The 20183-nt window shown below is 42.0% G+C and overlaps 1 protein-coding gene across 2 annotated transcripts in view; it reads right to left on the bottom strand.

Moving 5' to 3' along the window:
• Window positions 1–4127, bottom strand: part of MFSD1 (major facilitator superfamily domain containing 1) — a 28784-nt gene extending 24657 nt beyond the window's left edge. The window contains exons 1-2 of one of the 2 annotated variants that reach the window (XM_050965982.1): window positions 3900–4127; window positions 1629–1681 (exon numbers count right to left, since the gene is read on the bottom strand). In XM_050965982.1, the coding sequence (XP_050821939.1) occupies window positions 1629–1681; window positions 3900–4050 (204 nt within the window). In that variant the 5' untranslated portion in view covers window positions 4051–4127. The remainder of the gene's footprint in view (window positions 1–1628; window positions 1682–3899) is intronic. The other variant, XM_050965983.1, reaches the window with a different exon arrangement.
• Between the last annotated feature and the right edge of the window lie 16056 nt (window positions 4128–20183).

Genomic DNA, 20183 nt, shown 5'->3' with positions numbered 1-20183 from the left:
AACAACATGGTTCAGTGTTGAAATTACTGTTAAGACAACACAAGAAATAAGCAAAATTTTGACAGGAACATAAACGCTGTTTAAATGGAGAGCCTTCAACATGCAAAATACTGATGGATTTTGCATATCAATTTGTCTTTGAGTAAACTACACTAGTGTAATTATTTCCTCTTGGTTTTGGTTTACAAAGAGCCCAACTCTGCAATTTTTACTTGTAATGAGTAGCATTTACCCACATGAGTAGCCCCAACTAAGTGAGTGGGATTATTTGTGCACAGATACTACTCAGTGAGAGTAAGGGTCATGGATGTTAATCACACTGCTTAATGCACTACCGGAAGGTGATCAGGTACTATGGTGGTAAGCACAGTATAAGAACTTGGATAGAATCAACAGTTACAGAATAATGGCCCAGACTTGCCCCCGCTCCCCCATGTACTCAACTCCTTCCTTGTGACATAAATCAATAAATTTGCAGATGGTCATCCCTTCTCTAGAGTTTGAGAACTTCAATTAGAGAGCAATTTGAATGCAACATTTCTGTCATTTTTTCACCCTTCATTTTAAAGCAGAGGTCATTTGAATGCTTACTGCAATCACATAAAGAGAAGAATCTGGTAGATTTTATGCAGCATTATTCCACAAGCTCATCTATAACTAAATGCAGAAAGCTACTTAAGTGTTATACAGCAGTTCATTTCAAAAGCAAAAAGTCATTGAATAAAAATATCATTCCAAATCAACTCTAACGCTGCTACATTCAATATAGGCAGTATTTTTGCTTTACTCCTGCATATGACACTAGCTTTAGGCTTTGTCTACACTAGCACTTTGTCCACAAAACTTTTTTTTTTGTTAAGGGGTGTGGGAAGAAACCAAATGCCTGAGGGACATAAGTTTCACCAACAAAAGCGCTGGTGTGGATACCACTAAGGCAGCAAGAGATAGCTTCTGCCACTTGTTGGGGGTGGTTTAAACTATGCTGGTGGCAGAACACTCCCTCGCTGGCATAGAGTGACTACACAGGAGACCTTACAGCAGCACAGCTGTGCCGCTGTAAGGGCCGAAGTGTGGACACTGCCTTAATGCCTGTAACACATCAGCATAGGAGAGTTATGGTTCCTTCAGGAAAAATCAGCACCAAGTCTCAGCCATAGTTCTACCCCCTCCCCCAGCCCTTCTTTAAATAAAAAAGGAGCTGGCAGGTGCAACTGACCACAGACAAATGGACATGCAAATGTACTATTCCAGATAGACGGGTTGTAGCTCATGCAGAGAACGCTGTGAAGGGCCACAAGAAGGTCACATTCATGAGTATCCGGTTATTTGCATGTACACTGAGTGTATTACTCCAGTTCATGAACTCTCACCTTGATAAGGAACGCCAAGTATTGCACATATACAATAGTTTTAGATTTAAAACTTCAACTACAGTACTCGACAATGCTCTTGTTAAAAAAAAGATAAGTAGTCAACCCACCAGTTAATTAAATTACGTGGATGATTTCCTCATTCCACTAATGCATGGTTAAAGTCCTCTTTATATGTTATTCAGAAGTAAGCTTATTACTGAAAACAATCCCCCTAAAAGAGTCAGTTACAATATATAAGGAATTTTCGCCACTTACCCTTTGAACCTGAGTCTGCAGAGCTGCTGGATTGTCATAGCAAAAATAGCTACCTACAAGGAGAATGATGATACTAAATAAGATTAGACAAACTATTTAGAAATACTGAATACAAAACTAAGATTATCTTAAAAAGATGATCTAGCTACTTTCCATGTGGAAGTTGCAACAAATCAAGTTGAATTGTATTTTAAATGACATCTGCAACAAGTCATGTCACAGATAACAGAAGTTGCTTCCATTTCTGTCTACTAAGTTCATTTCTCTTAGAACTTAATGAAGAATATTGCAAAAGTCTATGATAAATTTAAAAACAATGGTATATTTACAGTGCTATTTTAACAGCTCTAAAACTATTAATCTTTCCAGTTAAAAGAAGTTTCTTACTAAGTGTCCAAAAAAAAAGGCAACCAGTGACATTCATCTTCAGTTTGTTTAACAAACTGCTAGGAAATAAGTTAAGCAGACAATATAAAGCATTCACATACTTAAATAGTAACTACTCTTGTGAATAAAAGCAAGTTCTCTTTCATGTTAATGCAATATATAACTTTTTGGAAAGATTTTTCTTTTAAATTAATTTAAATTAATTAGTTAAATTACCACAGCATCATTACTGGCCCTTGATCAGAGAAAGACTTATCTTAACCATTACTGCCCTTCTGGAACATCTATAGTTCTGCATTTATACTAACCATACCCTAGGTTTGTTACTGCAAAACTACATGAAGTGCCAGTGCTCATACAGAAGCCATTTTTCTTTTGATAACGGGAGCCCCTTCCTGCTATCAGGAAATCTGCTCATAACTGTACTGAATAAACAATGAACCTTCAAAAACCACATAAACAGTATTTGATTAAAACGTGGTTCTTTAAACTGAAGGTGTCCATGCTTCTGACAGGTTTTACTTTTGTAAAAAGTCTATAAAGCAAATGTTTTAATTACTTTAAAAAAAAAAAAAAACAGGCATCAGTGAAAGAGTGTTTGGATTCAAACATTCCTGTGCAGTGGTCACAATTTAAACATTGTAGCTCTGCACTAGTGCACCAGAAAGTCAGACTGAAAAATAAGTGACTACTCCATCCAACCTGGGCAAGGAAAATAAAGTACAAAAAGAGAAAAGTGAATTAAGCTTTCAGTAACTCAAAGAATTAGTAAAATAAGATTTAACTTGAATGTGTCTCTACATACTGTTTGCATCAAGTTCAGTGCACAATAGCCACAATCATTTGGAATGAAACTTCTCAACTCTGAGAACTGTCATATTAAATCACAAGCTGTAAAAGTTTATACTAGCTGAAAGGTAGACAGTGATTTTGGTGTGCAATGGTAATTTCTATGCAGGGAAACAGACCTGACACAGCCCTGATTTTCTTGTTCAGAACTTGTGGAGGCTTCAAACTCAAGAAAAGCATATTTGCATCAATAATGGGCTTTGTATGTTTTGGCACAGTGTGGTGAAAAACAAGGAAGGCCAAAAGAAAATAAACTTAGCGCCTGCCTATACAGCAAAATTCATGTCAGGGAACCTCATCTCAAATTCGAAAAAAAATAAAACAAGAGGGAAGGTTTATATAGAAGAATTTTTAAAACTTAAGGTGAAAGAAATAAGAACAGATGCTAAACCTATCAGCCTCCTAATCGCTAACAAGCCCCGGGACATAATCTACTGGGGAGGATAGCTCAGTGGTTTGAGCACTGGCCTGCTAAACCCAGGGTTGTAAATTCAATCCTTGAGGGGGCCATTTAGGGAACTGGGGTAAAACCCCATCTGGGGCTTGGTCCTGCTTTGAGTAGGGGGTAGGACTAAATGACTTCCTGCGGTCCCTTCCAACCCTGATATTCTATGATCATCAGGACTCTTAATCCCACCTAAGGCAACAGGCTTGACTCCTGCCTGTGCAGACAGGACACGACTGTAGGTTTACAGCCTGGACACGGTTTGGGTCCCAGGAACAAAGACAGGAGATAACAGGGACCCTGTTGTGGGGACAGAACCCAAGGTGGGGGGGGTTGTTTTTCCCACCGACACTTTACAAAAACTGCAGCGAGTCCCTGGCCCAGCAGCGCCGCGCCGCAGCTTTGCTCGCGGAGTTCTGCTACGCAGGGAACTGCGCGCGGGTGGGGCAGTGTGAGGCTCTGCCGCCCTCCTAACCGCGGGCAGACGAGGAGCCCGGTCCCAGTCCTGCCGCTAAGGAACGGGGCAGGGCAGGAGAGGAGGACTGGGGCAGAGGGGAGGCACGAGGCTGGCTGCCGCTGGCGGGACTCACCGAAGCCCAGGAAGCACATGAAGGCCAGGACCAGCAGCCGGTGGGCCAGCCGCCGCGGGTCGCAGAGGGCCGGCAGCGCCCGGCGCCGGGGACAGTCATTGTGCGCCGAGCCCAGCAGCGGCCGCTCCTCCTCGCCGCCCGGCTCCCCCATCGCGGCGCGGCCCCGGCTTTCCAGAGTAGGATCCGGGGAGCTGTAGCAGGTCACGTGAGAACCAGTCAGCTGATCCCCGTCCACGGGCTGTCACGTGGGAAAGATAACGGACCATGGTGCCCGCCTCTTAGACCGGCAGCCGTTACCCAAAATGCAACTCGGCCGAGCAGCACCCCGCCCTCTTCCTCGCAGGCGCTCACAGCAGCTGCCGTGGTGCCGATAAGCTGAGGAGAAGAGGAGACGCTTCGCCCCGCCCCGCCCCGCCCCGCCCCCACTCTCTCCTTCCTCCCTTGCTCGGTTTCCCCGGGCTGGGGTAGGAGACCTGGCTTAAGGAGAGCTGACACTGGTGGTGTTTTACCAGGTGATGTCACTCTGTGACTGTGTAAGAACAGGTCCAGTAGAACTGATCATAGCACTGGAAGGGACCTCAGGAGATCTCTTAGTCCAGACCCCTGCACTCAAGGCAGGACTAGGGATTAGCACTGTCCCTACTCTTTAAAATCCCCAATGATGGAGAGTCTGCAACTTCCCTAAGCAATTTATTCCAGTGCTTAACTAGCCTGACAGGAAGTTTTTTCTAATGTTCAGCGTAAACTGCTCTTTCTGCAGTTTAAGCCCATTGCTTGTCCTAGCCTCAGAAGTTAAAGGAGAATTTTTCTCCCTCTTCCTTGTAACAACTTTATATGTACTTGAAAACTATTATCATGTCCCCTTTGTCTTCTCTTCTCCAGACTAAACACTTTTTTTCAATTTTTCCTCATATTTGTCTACAATTTTTATACATTTTTTGCAAATTCATAAATTAGTAGAAAATAACTTATTTAAAGTCAATTAAAACGTAGGGTGTAGCTAAAACATGCAGGAATGTCTTTATGTATATTGTCCTTTTTTGAAAAATGACAGTTAAATATGCTTGACTAAAGAGCAGAACTAGAGTAGCATAAAGAAAAACAATTCAGTGTGTTGACTAATAAATACACAATATTATTTGCTTCTTATCTGTTAATTGTGCTGTAGAAACAAGGTGGGTGAGATAATATCTTTTATCAGACCAACTTCTGTAGGTGAGAGAAACAAGCTTTCAAGCTTATGTGGTGCTCTTCTTCAGGTCCAATAAAAGATCCAAAAGTTGATCTCTCTAATATCCTGATACCGACACAGCTACAACCACAGTACATGTAACAATGAAGATACTGAATTTTACAGTAGTTAGTTTAAGTTACAATGAATTAAGAACAGGATTTAAAATTAATATGAGTTAAAATTTAAAACACTTTGATGCAAATATTAAAAGCTGAGGGCCATATTCTGATCTCAATTACACCAGGAGAAATCAAGAGTAATTCCATGATCTCTCCTCTGATGAGGCTTACTGAACCTGATTATTCTCTAACTTATACCAACTTTACACTGTTGTAACTGCATTGATGTCAATAGAGTTTCTTCCTATTTACATTGGTGCAAGTGAGCTCAGAATCAGGTCTACTGTTGGGAATCATCTCTCCAAGCTAAGGAATGGGTCCAGCATTTACTTAGTGGTTCTTCTGCCATTGGGGTTGAGGCTGAGGTTGCTTCACTTTGTCTTCTCTCTTCCATCATGAATTGTGCCAGGGATTCCTTCTTGAACTGCTAGAGCCTAGTCTCGGAATAATTCCAGTGCTGAGGAGACTATCAGAACTATAGCAAGTGTCCATTAAAAAAAATTCCTGAAACTTTTCAGAGTTGTATTGAAAATCTAGTATTTTTGAAGACATAAATAAGAGATGGAAATAGTGAGATACCTGTTATAAAGTCAATATCCATCTCCTTAATCTTCATCTATGACTGAGGGGCGCATTCTGATCTCATATACACCAATTTCATACCAGTATAATATCATGGACTTTAGTGGAGGTATTACTCCTGGTTTCCAGAGGTGTGAGATCAGAATTAGGCCCTAAGTGCTAAACAATCACTTGTTCTGTGCACATACTGTTATTTACATAACGTGGGCTAGATCACAGCTTTATGGCCAAAAGGTGCAGTGGCGCATAGCAAGCTATATAATAGTTAATAAAAGACAGCATCTGCTGAATGTGTTAGGAGTTTGATGTTCCTTTGTCCATGATGTCATAAACAGATAGCTAAGGGTTAATGTCTCTTTCACCTGAAGCACCTGACCAGAGGACCAATCAGGAAACCGGATTTTTTCAACTTTGGGTGGAGGGAATTGAGTGTCTAAGTCTTTTGTCGTCTGCCTGCTTTCTCTGAGCTTTGGAGAAGTAGTTCTACTTTCTAATCTTCTGTTTCTAAGTGTAAGGACAAAGAGATCGGATAGTAAGTTATATGGTTTCTTTTCTTTGGTATTTGCATGAATATAAGTGCTGGAGTGCTTTGATTTGTATTCTTCTTTTGAATAAGGCTGTTTATTCAATATTCTTTTAAGCAATCGACCCTGTGTTATATCATCTTAATACAGAGAGAACATTTGTATGTATTTTTCTTTCTTTTTTTATATAAAGCTTTCTTTTAAGACCTGTTGGAGTTTTCCTTTACTCAGGGAAATTGAGTCTGTACTCACCAGGGAATTGGTGGGAGGAAGAAATCAAGGGGAGATCTGTGTGTTGGATTGCTAGCCTGACTTTGCATTCCCTCTGGGGGAATAGGAAAGTACTTTTTGTTTTCAGGATTGGGAACAGAGAGGGGGAGTCTCTCTGTGTAGTTTCACAGAGCTTGTGTCTGTGTATCTCTCCAGGAGCACCTGGAGGGGGGAAGGGAAAAAGGATTATTTCCCTTTGTTGTGAGACTCAAGGGATTTGGGTCTTGGGGTCCCCAGGGAAGGTTTTTCAGAGGGACCAGAGTGCCCCAAAACACTCTAATTTTTTGGGTGGTGGCAGCAGGTACCAGGTCCAAGCTGGTAACTAAGCTTGGAGGTTTTCATGCTAACCCCCATATTTTGGACGCTAAGGTCCAAATCTGGGACTAAGGTTATGTCAATGAGGAAGATCATTGGCCCTCTTTCTACTTAAGCAACAACACTTTCCTCCTGTTACGCCACTCATAGTGTTAGCATAGCATATCTGATTCTGTACATAGCTGCACATTTTGTGGTACCAGAATTCAGACCTGCACCATGTATATCAATGAATGTAAGCATCTTAAGCATTCCTACTGCTTCAGCAAGGACAAGATTGTGTCCTATACATGCCATTGGAAACAGACTATTTTGTTATTCAGCAAATCTTGGTTTTGACTCAAAAGACTTTTCTAGTAAAAGACCAAATATGATCAGAGCGACAATGAATCGTTCAAAAGACTAGCTCTTTTTGTTTCCATTTTTTTTAACCTAGAAGGCCCAGGCAAAACTTAACTTCTCCCTCAAAAAGATTTGCCTTGTTTACATACTATCTGCCTTGATCTGAAGTTGCTAAGTAACAAACACAGCCAGAAATTCTTTGCCCCTTATCCATTCACTTTTCCTTCGCTGTGGAGTTAGCAAAGCTTTCCCTCCATATGGTCAGATCTGATTTTTAATTTTAAATATTTTTTCTTGAATGTTTTCTTTACTCCTCTTTCTAGTAATTACACAATGAAAAAGAGAAATATTAAGGGCCAAACTGTGACAGGGGAATGAAAGGACATGTAACGTTTGCCCACAGCCCTCATTTAAAAGCAATAAAAGTACCGATGTGTCATAATGTATTGCATTTCAGTATTATAACCATTTTACTAAGGCTGATTGCTTCCCAAAATGTACTACTTATAACAAACCAACTTTTGACCACATTCTCCATTGGTGTAAGAGTGTGTCCCTCTCTTGGCTTCACTGAAGTTTCACTTTCTTCTCACACCAGCAGTAAACTGGGCTCTAGGTAGCATAGCACTAAGCAGCAGATGTTATTATAGAGCCATTTAGTTAAAATTTTGTTTTTATATTGGCAGAAATACTTATGCCAAGGTCTTTAACTACCTTTTCAGCGTGATGGAATTAAAGCTGCTGAATTTGCCATGTACACAGTGAACCAAGATTACTAAAAGTTCACTTTCAGATTACTCTCCCCCACCTACCTTGTCTCTTCCATTAACTTGGTCAGCAGCCATTCAAGAAAATTGAGATCGACTTTCAAATAATTCTGGAATCAACAAAGAGGCTGAAATTTCATCCACTGAAACTCTGTAGGTTGAAATATTAGTTGATACGCCTGTCTAGTCCTCATGACTATTGTTTCAGCAGTCTTTGAATTAAGTAGCAGTTGTGATGGATAACCTGGATATATGCCTTTGCCAAGTTTAAAAGAAGTGGAAACTTGCCCATTGAGGATTTTTGCAGATGACTGAAAAAAACAAGATCATATTACAGAACTGTGAATGGAGGCTGGATTTCAGTAAGATCAGTTTGAAATATTTCTACTAGACCCTCACAAATGCTTTTCTCCACAGAGAGATATTGTTATTGCAAGTCTGGTTAATTTGGCCTGGTCTACACTACGCATTTAAACCAATTTTAGCAGCGTTAAACCGATTTGACGCTGCACCCGTCCACACAACGAGGCCCTTTATAGCGATATAAAGGGCTCTTTAAACCAGTTTCTGTACTCCTACCTGACGAGAGGAGTAGCGCTGAAATCAGTATTACATATCGGATTAGGGTTAGTGTGGCCGCAAATCAACGGTATTGGCCTCCGGGCGGTATCCCACAGTGCACCATTGTGACTGCTCTGGACAGCAATCCAAACTTGGATGCACTGGCCAGGTAAACAGGAAAAGCCCTGCAAACTTTTGAATTTCATTTCCTGTTTGCCCAGCGTGGAGCTCTGATCAGCACGGGTGGCGATGCAGTCCCAAATCCAAAAAGAGCTCCAGCATGGGCCGTACAGGAGATACTGGATCTGATTTGTCGGGAGACAAATCTGTTCTATCACAGCTCCGTTACAGAAGACGAAATGAGAAAGCATTTGAAAACATCTCCAGGCTATGATAGACAGAGGCCACAGCACAGTGCTGTGTGACAAGCGTAACGGCAAGCCAAAGAATCAAATGGACGCTCATGGAAGGAGAGAGGGGGTACTGAGGACTCCAGCTATCCCACAGTCCCCGCAGTCTCTGAAAAGCATTTGCATTCTTGGCTGAGCTCCCAATGCCTGTAGGGTCAAACACATTGTCCGGGGTGTTTCAGGGTATATGTTGTCAATTTATCCCCCCATCCCCCATGAAAGAAAAGGGAAAAAAATCGTTTCTTGACTTTTTTATGTCACCCTATGTCTACTGCATGCTGCTGGCAGATGCGGTGCTGCGGCAATGAATAGCAGCATCCTCTCCCCTCCCCTCCCCGGTGGCAGATGGTACAATATGACTGCTATCCATCGTCATCAGCGCGTGAGTGCTCCAGGTGAGGTCGGCCAGGGGCGCATGGGTAAAAATAGGAATGACTCCCGGTCATTCCCGGTAGATGGTACAGAACGGCTGGTAACCGTCCTCATCATAGCAACCTGGGGGCTGAGTTCCATCAGCACCCTGCTTTCATGTCTAAAGAAAAGATTCTGTACTGCCTGGACTATCATAGCAGCTGGAAGCTGCCTCCCCCTCATTTTATCTCACTAAAAAGTCAGTGTTTCTTATTCCTGCATTCTTTATTACATCATCACACAAATGGGGGACACTGCCACGGTAGCTCAGAAAGGTTGGGGGAGAAGGGAATCAACGAGTGGGGTTGTTGCAGGGGCACCCCTCGTGAATGGAATGCAGCTCATCATTTCTGCAGGATCTGATACGGAGCGGCTGTGCTCTCTGGTTCTCTGATACACTGGTTCTCTAGTACACTTGCCCCACATTCTAGGCAGGACTGACTCTATTTTTAGATAAACCATAAAGGAGGGATTGACTCGGGGAGTCATTCCCATTTTTGTCTTTGCGCCCCCTGCCGACTTCAGCTAAGGCCAGCCAGGAGCACCCATGACAGCAGCAGACGGTACAGAACGACTGATAACCGTCATCTCATCACCAATTTACAATGGCACAGCAGACAGTACAGAATGACAGGTAACCATCTCTGCTACGTTGCAATGGCAAATGAATGCTGCTGTGTAGCACTGCAGTACCGCCTCTGTCAGCGGCATCCAGTACACATACGGTGACAGTGACAAAAGGCAAAACGGGCTCCATGGTTGCCATGCTATGGCGTCTGCCAGGGCAATCCAGGGAAAAAGGGCGCGAAATGATTGTCTGCTGCTGCTTTCACGGAGGAAGGAATGAGTGACGACATTTACCCAGAATCACCCGCGACACTGTTTTTGCACCATCATGCATTGGGATCTCAACCCAGAATTCCAATGGGAGGGGGAGACTGTGGGAACTATGGGATAGCTACGGGATAGCTACCCACAGTGCAACGCCCCAGAAATCGACGCTAGCCTCGGTACATGGACGCACACCGCCGAATTAATGTGCTTAGTGTGGCTGCGTGCACTCGACTTTATACAATCTGTTTTACAAAACCAGTTTATGTAAAATTGGAATAATCCCGTAGTGTAGACATACCCTTTGTTAGCTACTGGCATAGTATTTTTTTTAACATTTTTGCATTTTGCATTTTTAAAACTTACCTCATCTATCACTAATAAGACCCACCTGAACAGGATATATCAATAAATAATGCTTTCTCTGGCCACATATATTATTAGTTATTATTATTTAATTGCAGTATAATACTTAAAGGTCTCAATTACGATTGGGGCCTCATTGTCCCTAGTACTGTAGCAGCACAGTAAGAGAGCAATTGCTGCCTGGTAGAACTTACAGGCTAAATAAATCAGACAGATACCAGGTATGAGAAAGGGATGTGGCATAAAAACAGAAGATAAGGAAACAGGCCCAGGGTGATTAAGTGATTTATTTGAATTCACAAAAAAATCTTTGCAGAAACGGGACTGAATAGAGATCTCCTGAATCACAGTCCAGTACCTTAACCAGAAATCGTTCCTTTCTACTGAAGGAGGAAATAATATGGTAATAATAGCTTTTGACAATACCGTCACAAATTATCTATTAGTTTATAGACAGAAAACTAAGAAAAAGGGCATTTCCTACAATTTGGTACAGTTTATATGGAGGACAAATCTGGAACTTCCTGTTTCCTAAAAACACATTTTATACTTACTGTTTGTTAAATATACTCAACTGTACACTGCCTGTATTGTATCTGTTCTGCCAAGAAATATTGGACAAACGTTTCCAGCTGTCGATCTGCCAAATGCCAAGAGTTATAAAATTTCACTTAAAACAATCTCTATTTTTGAATTACATATGCTAAGAGAAAACTGGTTTGTCTAATACATAAGTGCAAGACACAGTAATGAAAAGAACAGTTTCTGAGCTAGATAGTCAGCTGTTGTAAATCACCTTAGCTCCTCCAAACTCAATGCAACTATGTCAATTTACATGAGCTGAGGATCTGACCTTTAATGTGCACTATTTCATAGAAAAAGCAACATAAAAAACTTTCTAGTTTAATGGTCCACTTGGGGGAGCTAGAGGGTAATTTGTGGCCAGGCAGATTAGGCTACGGATTTCGGTAACATTGTTACAGAGCAAAGAGCATCTGCACAGATCCCTGTCCATCTGACAGAATGAGGGGTACATACTCTTTGAGGGGGTACTCATGGAATTTTCCTCCCCTAACTCCTCTCCTGTAGGTTTTATTGCAGGAGGGAGGAAGCAGCCTATTGATACTCAAAAATATAATGCAGATTAATCCCTAATACATTTTTTATTTTATTTTAATGTGAATGTAGGTTCAGGATAGACAACTGCAGAAACTAAAGCTGTCTATCTATCCACTGAGTTTCTGTTTCTTCTTTGCAGCAAAGAGTCCTGTGGCACCTTACAGACGAACAGACGAATTGGAGCATGAGCTTTCGTGGGTGAATAACCACTTTGTCGTATTCACCCAGGAAAGCTCATGCTCCAATACGTCTGTTAGTTTATAAGGTGCCACAGGATTCTTTGCTGCTTTTACAGATCCAGACTAACACGGCTACCCTGCTGATAATTGTTTCTTCTTTGTGTCTTTGAGGGAGCCTGAGTAAACCTGAAATTAATGTAATTTGACTAAGTCTGTTTAAAAAATGTCAGTGTTTTTATGCTATTGTCGTGGTCACGTTTTTAAGATTATTATCAATGGCATTGCAATGATACTGTTTTAAATAGAACACAAACACTTTATAATATAATTTAATATAGAAACTATGCTATCTAGATTATCTATTAAGAGAAATATAGGATATTTTTCCACCTTTAAGTGCAAAATTGTTTCCATATTACTTGTGCTTCCCTCTCCTCCTACCCCAACCATCACTACAGTCTTCACCTTGGGGATGACCTTGTTGTACCTGAAGCGTAATATCTTTAATGTACAGTATGAGTTAAATCTAAGATGATTCTCAAATGCATTTCAGGTAAGTGTTTATGTCACAAATAAATACAGTAGATTACTCTTAAACCCATACTTTGGAATGTTTATTACAGATGCAATTGCTGTGTTAACATAAATCAAAACACTTAAAATGCCATATGATACCAAATGTTTAGTTTAGCAGCATAAAATTGAGCAAAAACTGTATACAGAACTTTATAGATGCTATAAAATTCAAGTACTTGTGGACTCACTGTTTTGCTTTACCCTGATCAATCAAGGCCACTGAACATTCTGGATAGTAAATACTCACGTGAATCAATGATTAGCTTTCACATTTTAGGTTAGTTTTTTTTTTTTAATTACTACTGTCTCCAGTGAAAATGTTTCAAAATATGACAACATAGCACTGAGGCAGGGGCTGTATTTAATGTTATTGAATACACATCACCTTTATTAGGCTTTCTGGTATTATTTCTCTGGTAAAAGGCTCTTGTACTTTGGATCCTATCTGCATTCACGCCCCATTATGAAAACTCTTTTTATACAATGAAACAAACACTTAATTAGCCATCCCATTAGAATAAGGAATGCTTTATTATATAGCTCTGTGATTGTGGTGTGTCCTCCTTCTTCTGTCTGAAATGTTAGTGGTTTTATATACCGGATCTGGAGGTTATGTCAATATATTTTTCTTATACAGCAGGGGTGACCGAAATACAGCCCATGAGGTACTAGAATGCAGCACAGTCTGCCTCAACTTTACTATAGTGTGCAGCCCACAGAGACTTCAAATTGCTGTATGCAGAACCCTAACATGATCCAAGAAAGAAGGCACCCCAAATAATGGTGAAAGTCTGCACACTGGCCCTTCAGTCTCTATAGGCTGTATTTCCATATTGAAGATCAAAGTGGCTGCATTCTGCTCCATTTCATGCACACTGAATGAAATGCTCCCCTAGGCGGAGGGCTAACACAAGGTATATGCCCCACTTCAGTCCCATTTAAACCTTGTTATTATTTTATGAGTGTCTTAACTAAGGCACAGAAAGGTTAAGTCACCTGTCTTGAGCCACTTTAATAACTCAGTGTCAGAACTGGAGATAGAATCCAGAAGTTCTGGCTCCAGGTACTGTGCTCGGTCACTTGGCCATACTTCTATTGCTTAACATACCTCTTTTCTTACCTAGTATCTACAGAAGTTTTCCCCAAAATATGCATGTTTCTGTAGAATAGTACTTAACATATTTATTTATTATTATTTGTATTACCATAGTGCCTTGGAGCTGTAGGCACAGATCTTATTGTGCTTAGTGCTGTACAACCTCAGAACAATAAGACAACAACGATCAATTTTTAAAAATGGTTTGCGGGCACCTGGTGAATCAAAAATGTTTAATAGGGATATAATTGAAATATTGGAGGACTGTGGATCACTGAGTAGCATTATGTTAATGTGTACACTGAATCTAAACATTTATATGGCAATTAGTCTGTGAAAAGAAGCATTTTGGTAACATTTAAAATTGTTTTTAAAGATTTACTCTCTATTTAATGAAATCTAGTGACTGAAGAAGGAAATTCTGATTTTGAATAAGCATGCTCAAAGGTTAGTTCCTCATCACACGGCTATGCTTTGGACTAAATGTTTGTGAATGAGGGAAATTCGCATCCCTGTCAATGCCATTGTTTTATTCAGTCTGGCTGAAGACCAACTGAAAGCAGTCTAAAAGCTGTCTTTGTAACCAGGCCTAGACGGTTCATTCTTTTTAAATGAACGCATATGGAAACATTGAAACAGATGGATGAAAGAAACTGTGAGCCCAGTGACACTATCACTTGCCTTACAGTGCAACCCTTGACATCACTGTAAAGGTATAATGTATACAGAACTTCATACAGATAGACATTCTGTTCTTAAATTAATTTCTGTTAATACCATTCAGTAACTGTAATAGTAGATTATCATACATTAGGAATTCAAAAGGATTTGCCCCGTCCTTAACTAAGAGCCTAAGTCTTCATGGTTTCCCTCTCTAAAGTTTTATTTACCCCCCTTTGTTACTTGTACACCAAAAGCAACTCTCTTTCAATTTTTTTTTTCATAGCTGAGCATTTTATGCACATTTAGCAGTTTCACATAACACATTCCTTCCATTCACAAGTTATTGTTGTTGCTCTTTTCTGGAGTGTTTCCAAGACACTGATGCAGTTTTTTTTCCTAGAATTGAGCCCAGGACTGAAAAGAGTTTTCCATGTGAGTCCTGACAAGAGCCTTATTCAGTGGCACCAGTATTTCCTGAGCTTTTTGACTAATTCCTTTGTTTATACATCTGAGCATTTTATTTACTTTCCTTGCAGCTACTATGCATTTGCTCACCACCGCCATTAGGCATGGACATAGTTTGGGGGGGCAAACTGCAAGCAACGGGCAGCTGCAGAATTTGCCCCCCTCTCCACACGCAGCCCTGTTAGTCTAATTGGACCGCCCCACCCCGCAAATATAGAAGTCAAACTACGCCTGTGCCCTTGGGACTCATCCTTCAGTAGGTTCTTTGAGTTCTTTACCTTAATTTTACTTGCTCTCCTGAATCTTTCTTCTTGAGATCCTAACCATCTAGATACTTATGTGGCCCTGATCACTGTAGTATCTGAGGCCTGGGCTATACTACGATTTTAGGTCGAATTTAGCAGCATTACCTCTATTTAACCCTGCACTCATCCACATGACGAAGCCCTTCTTTTTCAACTTAAAGGGCTCTTAAAATCGATTTCTTTACTCCACCCACAATGAGGGGATTAGTGCTGAAATCGGCCTTGCTGGGTCGAATTTGGCGTAGTGTGGACGTAATTTGACGGTATTGGTCTCCAGGAGCTATCCCAGAGTGCTCCATTGTGACTGCTTTGGACAGTGCTCTCAACTCAGATGCACTAGCCAGGTAGACAGGAAAAGTCCAAAAGGCAATGAGCTGCTGCTGTGTAGCAATGCAGTACTACGTCTGCCAGCACCCAGGAGATGTACAGTAATGGTGAGCTGAGCAGGCTCCATGCTTGCCGTTGTATGGCGTCTGCAGGAAAAAAGGTGAGAAACGATTGTCTGCCATTGCCTTCATGGAGGGAGGGAGGCCTGATGACATGTACCCAGAACCACCCGTGACACTGTTTTTGCCCCATCGGGCATTCATTGGGATCTCAGCCCAGAATTCCAATGGGCAGCGGAGACTGCAGGAACTGTGGGATCGCTACCAACAGCTATCCACAGTGCAATGCTCCGGAAGTTGATGCTAGCCTCAGTATTGTAGACGCAGTCCGCCGACCTAATGCACTTAGAGCATTTTGTGTGGGGACACACACAATCGACTATATAAAAAACCATTTCTAAAAAAACAACTTCTATAAATTTGACCTAATTTCATAGTGTAGACATACCCTGAGTGTCTCATAATCATGAATGGAATTTCTCACTACAGCTCCCCGTGAGGCAGGGAATTATAACTCCCATTGTACAGATATATTATTTCCTTATCAGCAAATCCTCTGTCCCAGAACATGTATTTGTATCCATTCCTATTGTTTACTAATTTACATGTACTGCTTTACCCTCATCTGTATATTTTTATACTATTTTGTACAATTCTATCAGGTTAGCCTGTGACCTTTCAGAATATAGCACAGAGCAAAAAATCAGTGCCACCTGGTTTCAGCTATTCCTATGCAGAATTGTCTTTGTATCCGATTTGCGTATCTGACTGTACAACACAAAGCTTTTCTTGTACTAGAGTACATTTGCTGGCACCTTTGAAAGGTTTCATGTGCTAAAATATGTGACCCCGTGAAAGTCAGAGCACCAGGGAATCACAGAATAAACAAGTTGGACATTCAGACAAAAGAGTTTAATTGTTTCCTTATTGAGCAATGAAACGAACACTAGCAGTAAATACACCTGGAGGAGGGGGTGAGAATTGACAATAGAAAATATTGTTCAAACTTTAAATAAGGGACAAGCATTGAGACAAAATTATTAAAGAGGAGTAGAGGAGGAATTACAATTTTGCAGTATACAATTTTCACTTTTGCTTTCCATGAAAGAATAAATGAAAAATTTTCTTGCCACTCAACAAAATCACTTGTAATATAAGTCACAAAATATATTATGTCCCTTAAAAACACCCCGCTCAGCATCTGATTTCAAAATTTAATTCCTTAGAGATTACAGTGCTTTGCATTTTTACACCTTCATGTTCATCACCCTGTGGTTTAGGAGTACAAATAAATCCATAAGTATTACTCACAGCATTAGCAAAAAACAGATATATATCCAAGTTTTTCTATTGAAAAGGAAAAGTTAATAAATACAAGTCATACGGGTAAATGAACAAACAGTGACGAGAGACTAGCATTTCCTGATATTATGAAAGTAACACTATTGACGTGCACAAAGGAGGTAATTAATATTGAGTAATAAAGTGCTGCTTTCATGAGAGCTGTGTATTAAAAAGTCAACATTAACACTGTGCTAAGACTAGATGTAGGTCATGTTACCCTTCTGTAGCTTCTATAAAAATGACTACACTATGTTGTTATTATTTGCATGAGAGCTACAGATTTCAACCCTCTTGTAGCATACTGGGGGCGGGAGGGGAGGCACTCGAGTTAGAGTAGTTTATGGATGTGGATCCTGTATAATTTAATGCATGACCACATCAGCTGCTTTTCATTCACACTTTTCTATATTGAAAATATGAGTCTGTATGTTCAATCAATCAATGACATTCTTCACATTGTGTATGAAAGACTTACATTCAGGGGTCAGATGGGGTGAGGGGAGTGGTGGTATTTTTCCGTGCTGTGCTGCTAAAATCAGACACCACTCACTATAGACTGTAGATATTCAACTTATGATCATATGTGTCACTTGGCTTCAGGAGCGGATTTACCATGAAACAAACTGTGCAGTGGCCATGAGGCCCCCAACAACAGGGGGCTCCCCAAAATGCAGGACAAATCTCATCTAGGGTCACCAGATGTCCCGATTTTATAGGGACAGTCCTGATATTTGGAGCTTTGTCTTATATAGGTGCCTATTACTCCCCACCCCCTGTCCTGATTTTCCCACTTGCTGTCTGGTCAGCCTAATCTCATCTGACAACCTACCCCTAAATCCCAGCTGGCAGTGGAGCAGGGCTCAGGCAGGAGGCTGCCTGCATGCCGTGGCCAGTCGTCCCATGCTGCTCCCGGAAGCAGACAGCTGCTGGCACGTCTCTGCATGCCCCTGGCAGAGGTGGGGACGTGGCTGTGCATGGAGACCCGGTGCCCTACTCCCACCAAGGGGCATGCAGAGACATACCAGGAGCAGGGCTAAAGCAGCTCCCTGCCTGCTCTGCCTCCCTCCCTCTTCACTGCTCCCGGAAGCGGGGGGGTGTCTCCACGTGCTGCCCCCACCACAAGCATCAACTCCACTGGAACTGTGGCCAATGGGAGCTCTGGGGGCAGCGCCTGCAGGCAGCAGCATGCGGAGACCCCCTGATTCACCCTGCCTAGGAGCTGCTGCCAGAGGGGTGTGTGGGTCGGTCGCTTTGGGAGCCGCGCTGCCCAAGCTAATCTCTGCCCCCTCCTGTACCCCGACCCCCTGCCCCATCCCACACCCAGCACCTAAACTCCCTCCCAGAGCCTGACCTCCGTACCTCATCCTGCATCCAAACCTCCAGCCCCTATCAAAGTACCTCATTTTATTTTCAGTTACTTCCCATTACTTATAATATAGGAGGAGGATGAAGAAAAAAGAATGAAAAACGGGGGCGATAAGAGAGAATTTTCTTTTTCTTGGCTGGGTCCCGGGGGCGAGGGGCAGCTGAAAATGAAGCTGCGCACAGGGCCCCAACACCTCTAAATCTGATACTGCTTGGTTCCACTGGCTCAATGAGCTGGAAATATCTCTGTGTGGGGTGACCAGATCACAACAGAAAAATATCAGGACACACTGAGGTGCCATCAGACCTGCCCACAGTCCATCCCCACTCCTCCCAGGCTCTGTCCCCACTCTGCCCCAGGTCCCGCCCCCTCCCTACTCAGGCCCCCAACCACCACACCTTTCCTCATCCTCTGGCCTGCCACTGGCTTGCGTCCCTCCTCAGTCCCCCACTCACTGCTCGCCTCTTCACCCCAGACACTCACCACTTGGCCTATGGCATCGACGTCTTCTCTGCCCAGTGGGTGCTCACCTGCCCCCACTCCTCTTCTTGCCCTTGCACCGTTCTCGCCCTGCCCCCATTCCACCCACTTCCCCCAAGTCCCCGTCCCTGCCCTATCTCTTCTCTGCCTCCTACCCTGAGCACACCAAGTCCCCGCTCCTCTCCATCCCTCCCGGAAAGTCCTAAGTGCCGCCAAGCAGCTGTTAGGTGGTGCTTAGGACTTTCTGGGAGGGAGGAGGAGTTGGCTTGTATCAATTAAGAAGTGGAATAGGGTTTATGTAAGCTAAAGAAACTGAGACAAGATTTTGTTGTCTCCTGCAAACTTCTTACAGTTACACCTGTGGGTTCTCCAGCAGTCATGTTAAGGGTGAAACAAATTTAAAATACAAATCAGATCAGGGAAACAAAGATTAGAGTTAAATTTTGTACTTGTGAACATTCCTCTCTGCAACATACACATGCCAGTGTGACCCATGAGCAGCCTTTCGGCTTCTCTAGTCATTTACACCTGCGCAAAGTAAGTGCTGTGTATCTGTAAAATGCTACCAAGTCAGAGCAGTGGCATTTCAAACCCATGTTACATGGGGTAAAGAAACGTACAAGGGGCAAGGCAGTGGGGAAGCAGGCTTGGGATCTGGCAGGCTGTGATGATGGCTACAGTGCCTAGAAAGCAGTGATGTCAAGATGCATTTCTGCATCTATTTTTGAAGACATGAAATAAATAACATCTCTACTCCATTTATCTGCTAGCAGCTGTATCTAAAATGTATAAAAATGACCTTCGCTGTTGCAAATACAGACTTCGCTGCAGCAGAATGTGGCAGTGTTCTTTCAGTGTTGATGTTCCACTGGAATGAAAGCAGGCCCGCCATGATTTATCTGGGACATGGTGTGGTATGTTAGGTGGTTATTTTTTTTTCAGATAGCAGTTATTGTCCAAAAAAAAATACTGGTAGTACTATTTATTATTTGTATTATTGTAGATTGTAAGAGTCACAGTTATGGATCGGGACCCCATTGTGCAAGGTGCTGTACAAACAAAAAGAAGTCCAACTGCCTTTAACACAACAGCTCACAGTAGCAAGCAGAGTGCCCATGAGTAACCATTTGCAGTATCAAGTCCTTTGTTAACAGGAAGTGAAAGAGAGAACATGACCTCTCAGTGCAAAATTTTGCCACGGAAACATTTTTGTATTGAGCAGGTAGCATAACTACAATGATGTCAACAACCTCAAGACATTTGAAGGCTTGAAATTACAACTGAAATAAAAGGCAGGAATAAAATTAAGTGCCGTTACATTTTTATTTCAGATATGTATAACCTAACAGAGGGTGCCAGGCATACTCACTAGTAAGCATAGAAGTATGAGGGATTTATAAATGGACTCTGGAATTTAATTTTCTGTCTCTTTCCTTTTCCAGCCACACTGTTTGGTAGTATGTTTGATGCTTATGGTGCTGTGGATTTCAAACCCATTTGATTATACTTAGGGTTTGATACTTGAACCCCAAGTATCTTTTAGGGTTCACATTCTAGTGAAAGAAGGGTGAAC

The sequence above is a fragment of the Gopherus flavomarginatus genome, chromosome 8, assembly GCF_025201925.1.
Source record: "Gopherus flavomarginatus isolate rGopFla2 chromosome 8, rGopFla2.mat.asm, whole genome shotgun sequence".
Classification (NCBI taxonomy): domain Eukaryota; kingdom Metazoa; phylum Chordata; order Testudines; family Testudinidae; genus Gopherus; species Gopherus flavomarginatus.
This window is presented reverse-complemented; position numbering and strand designations above follow the sequence as displayed.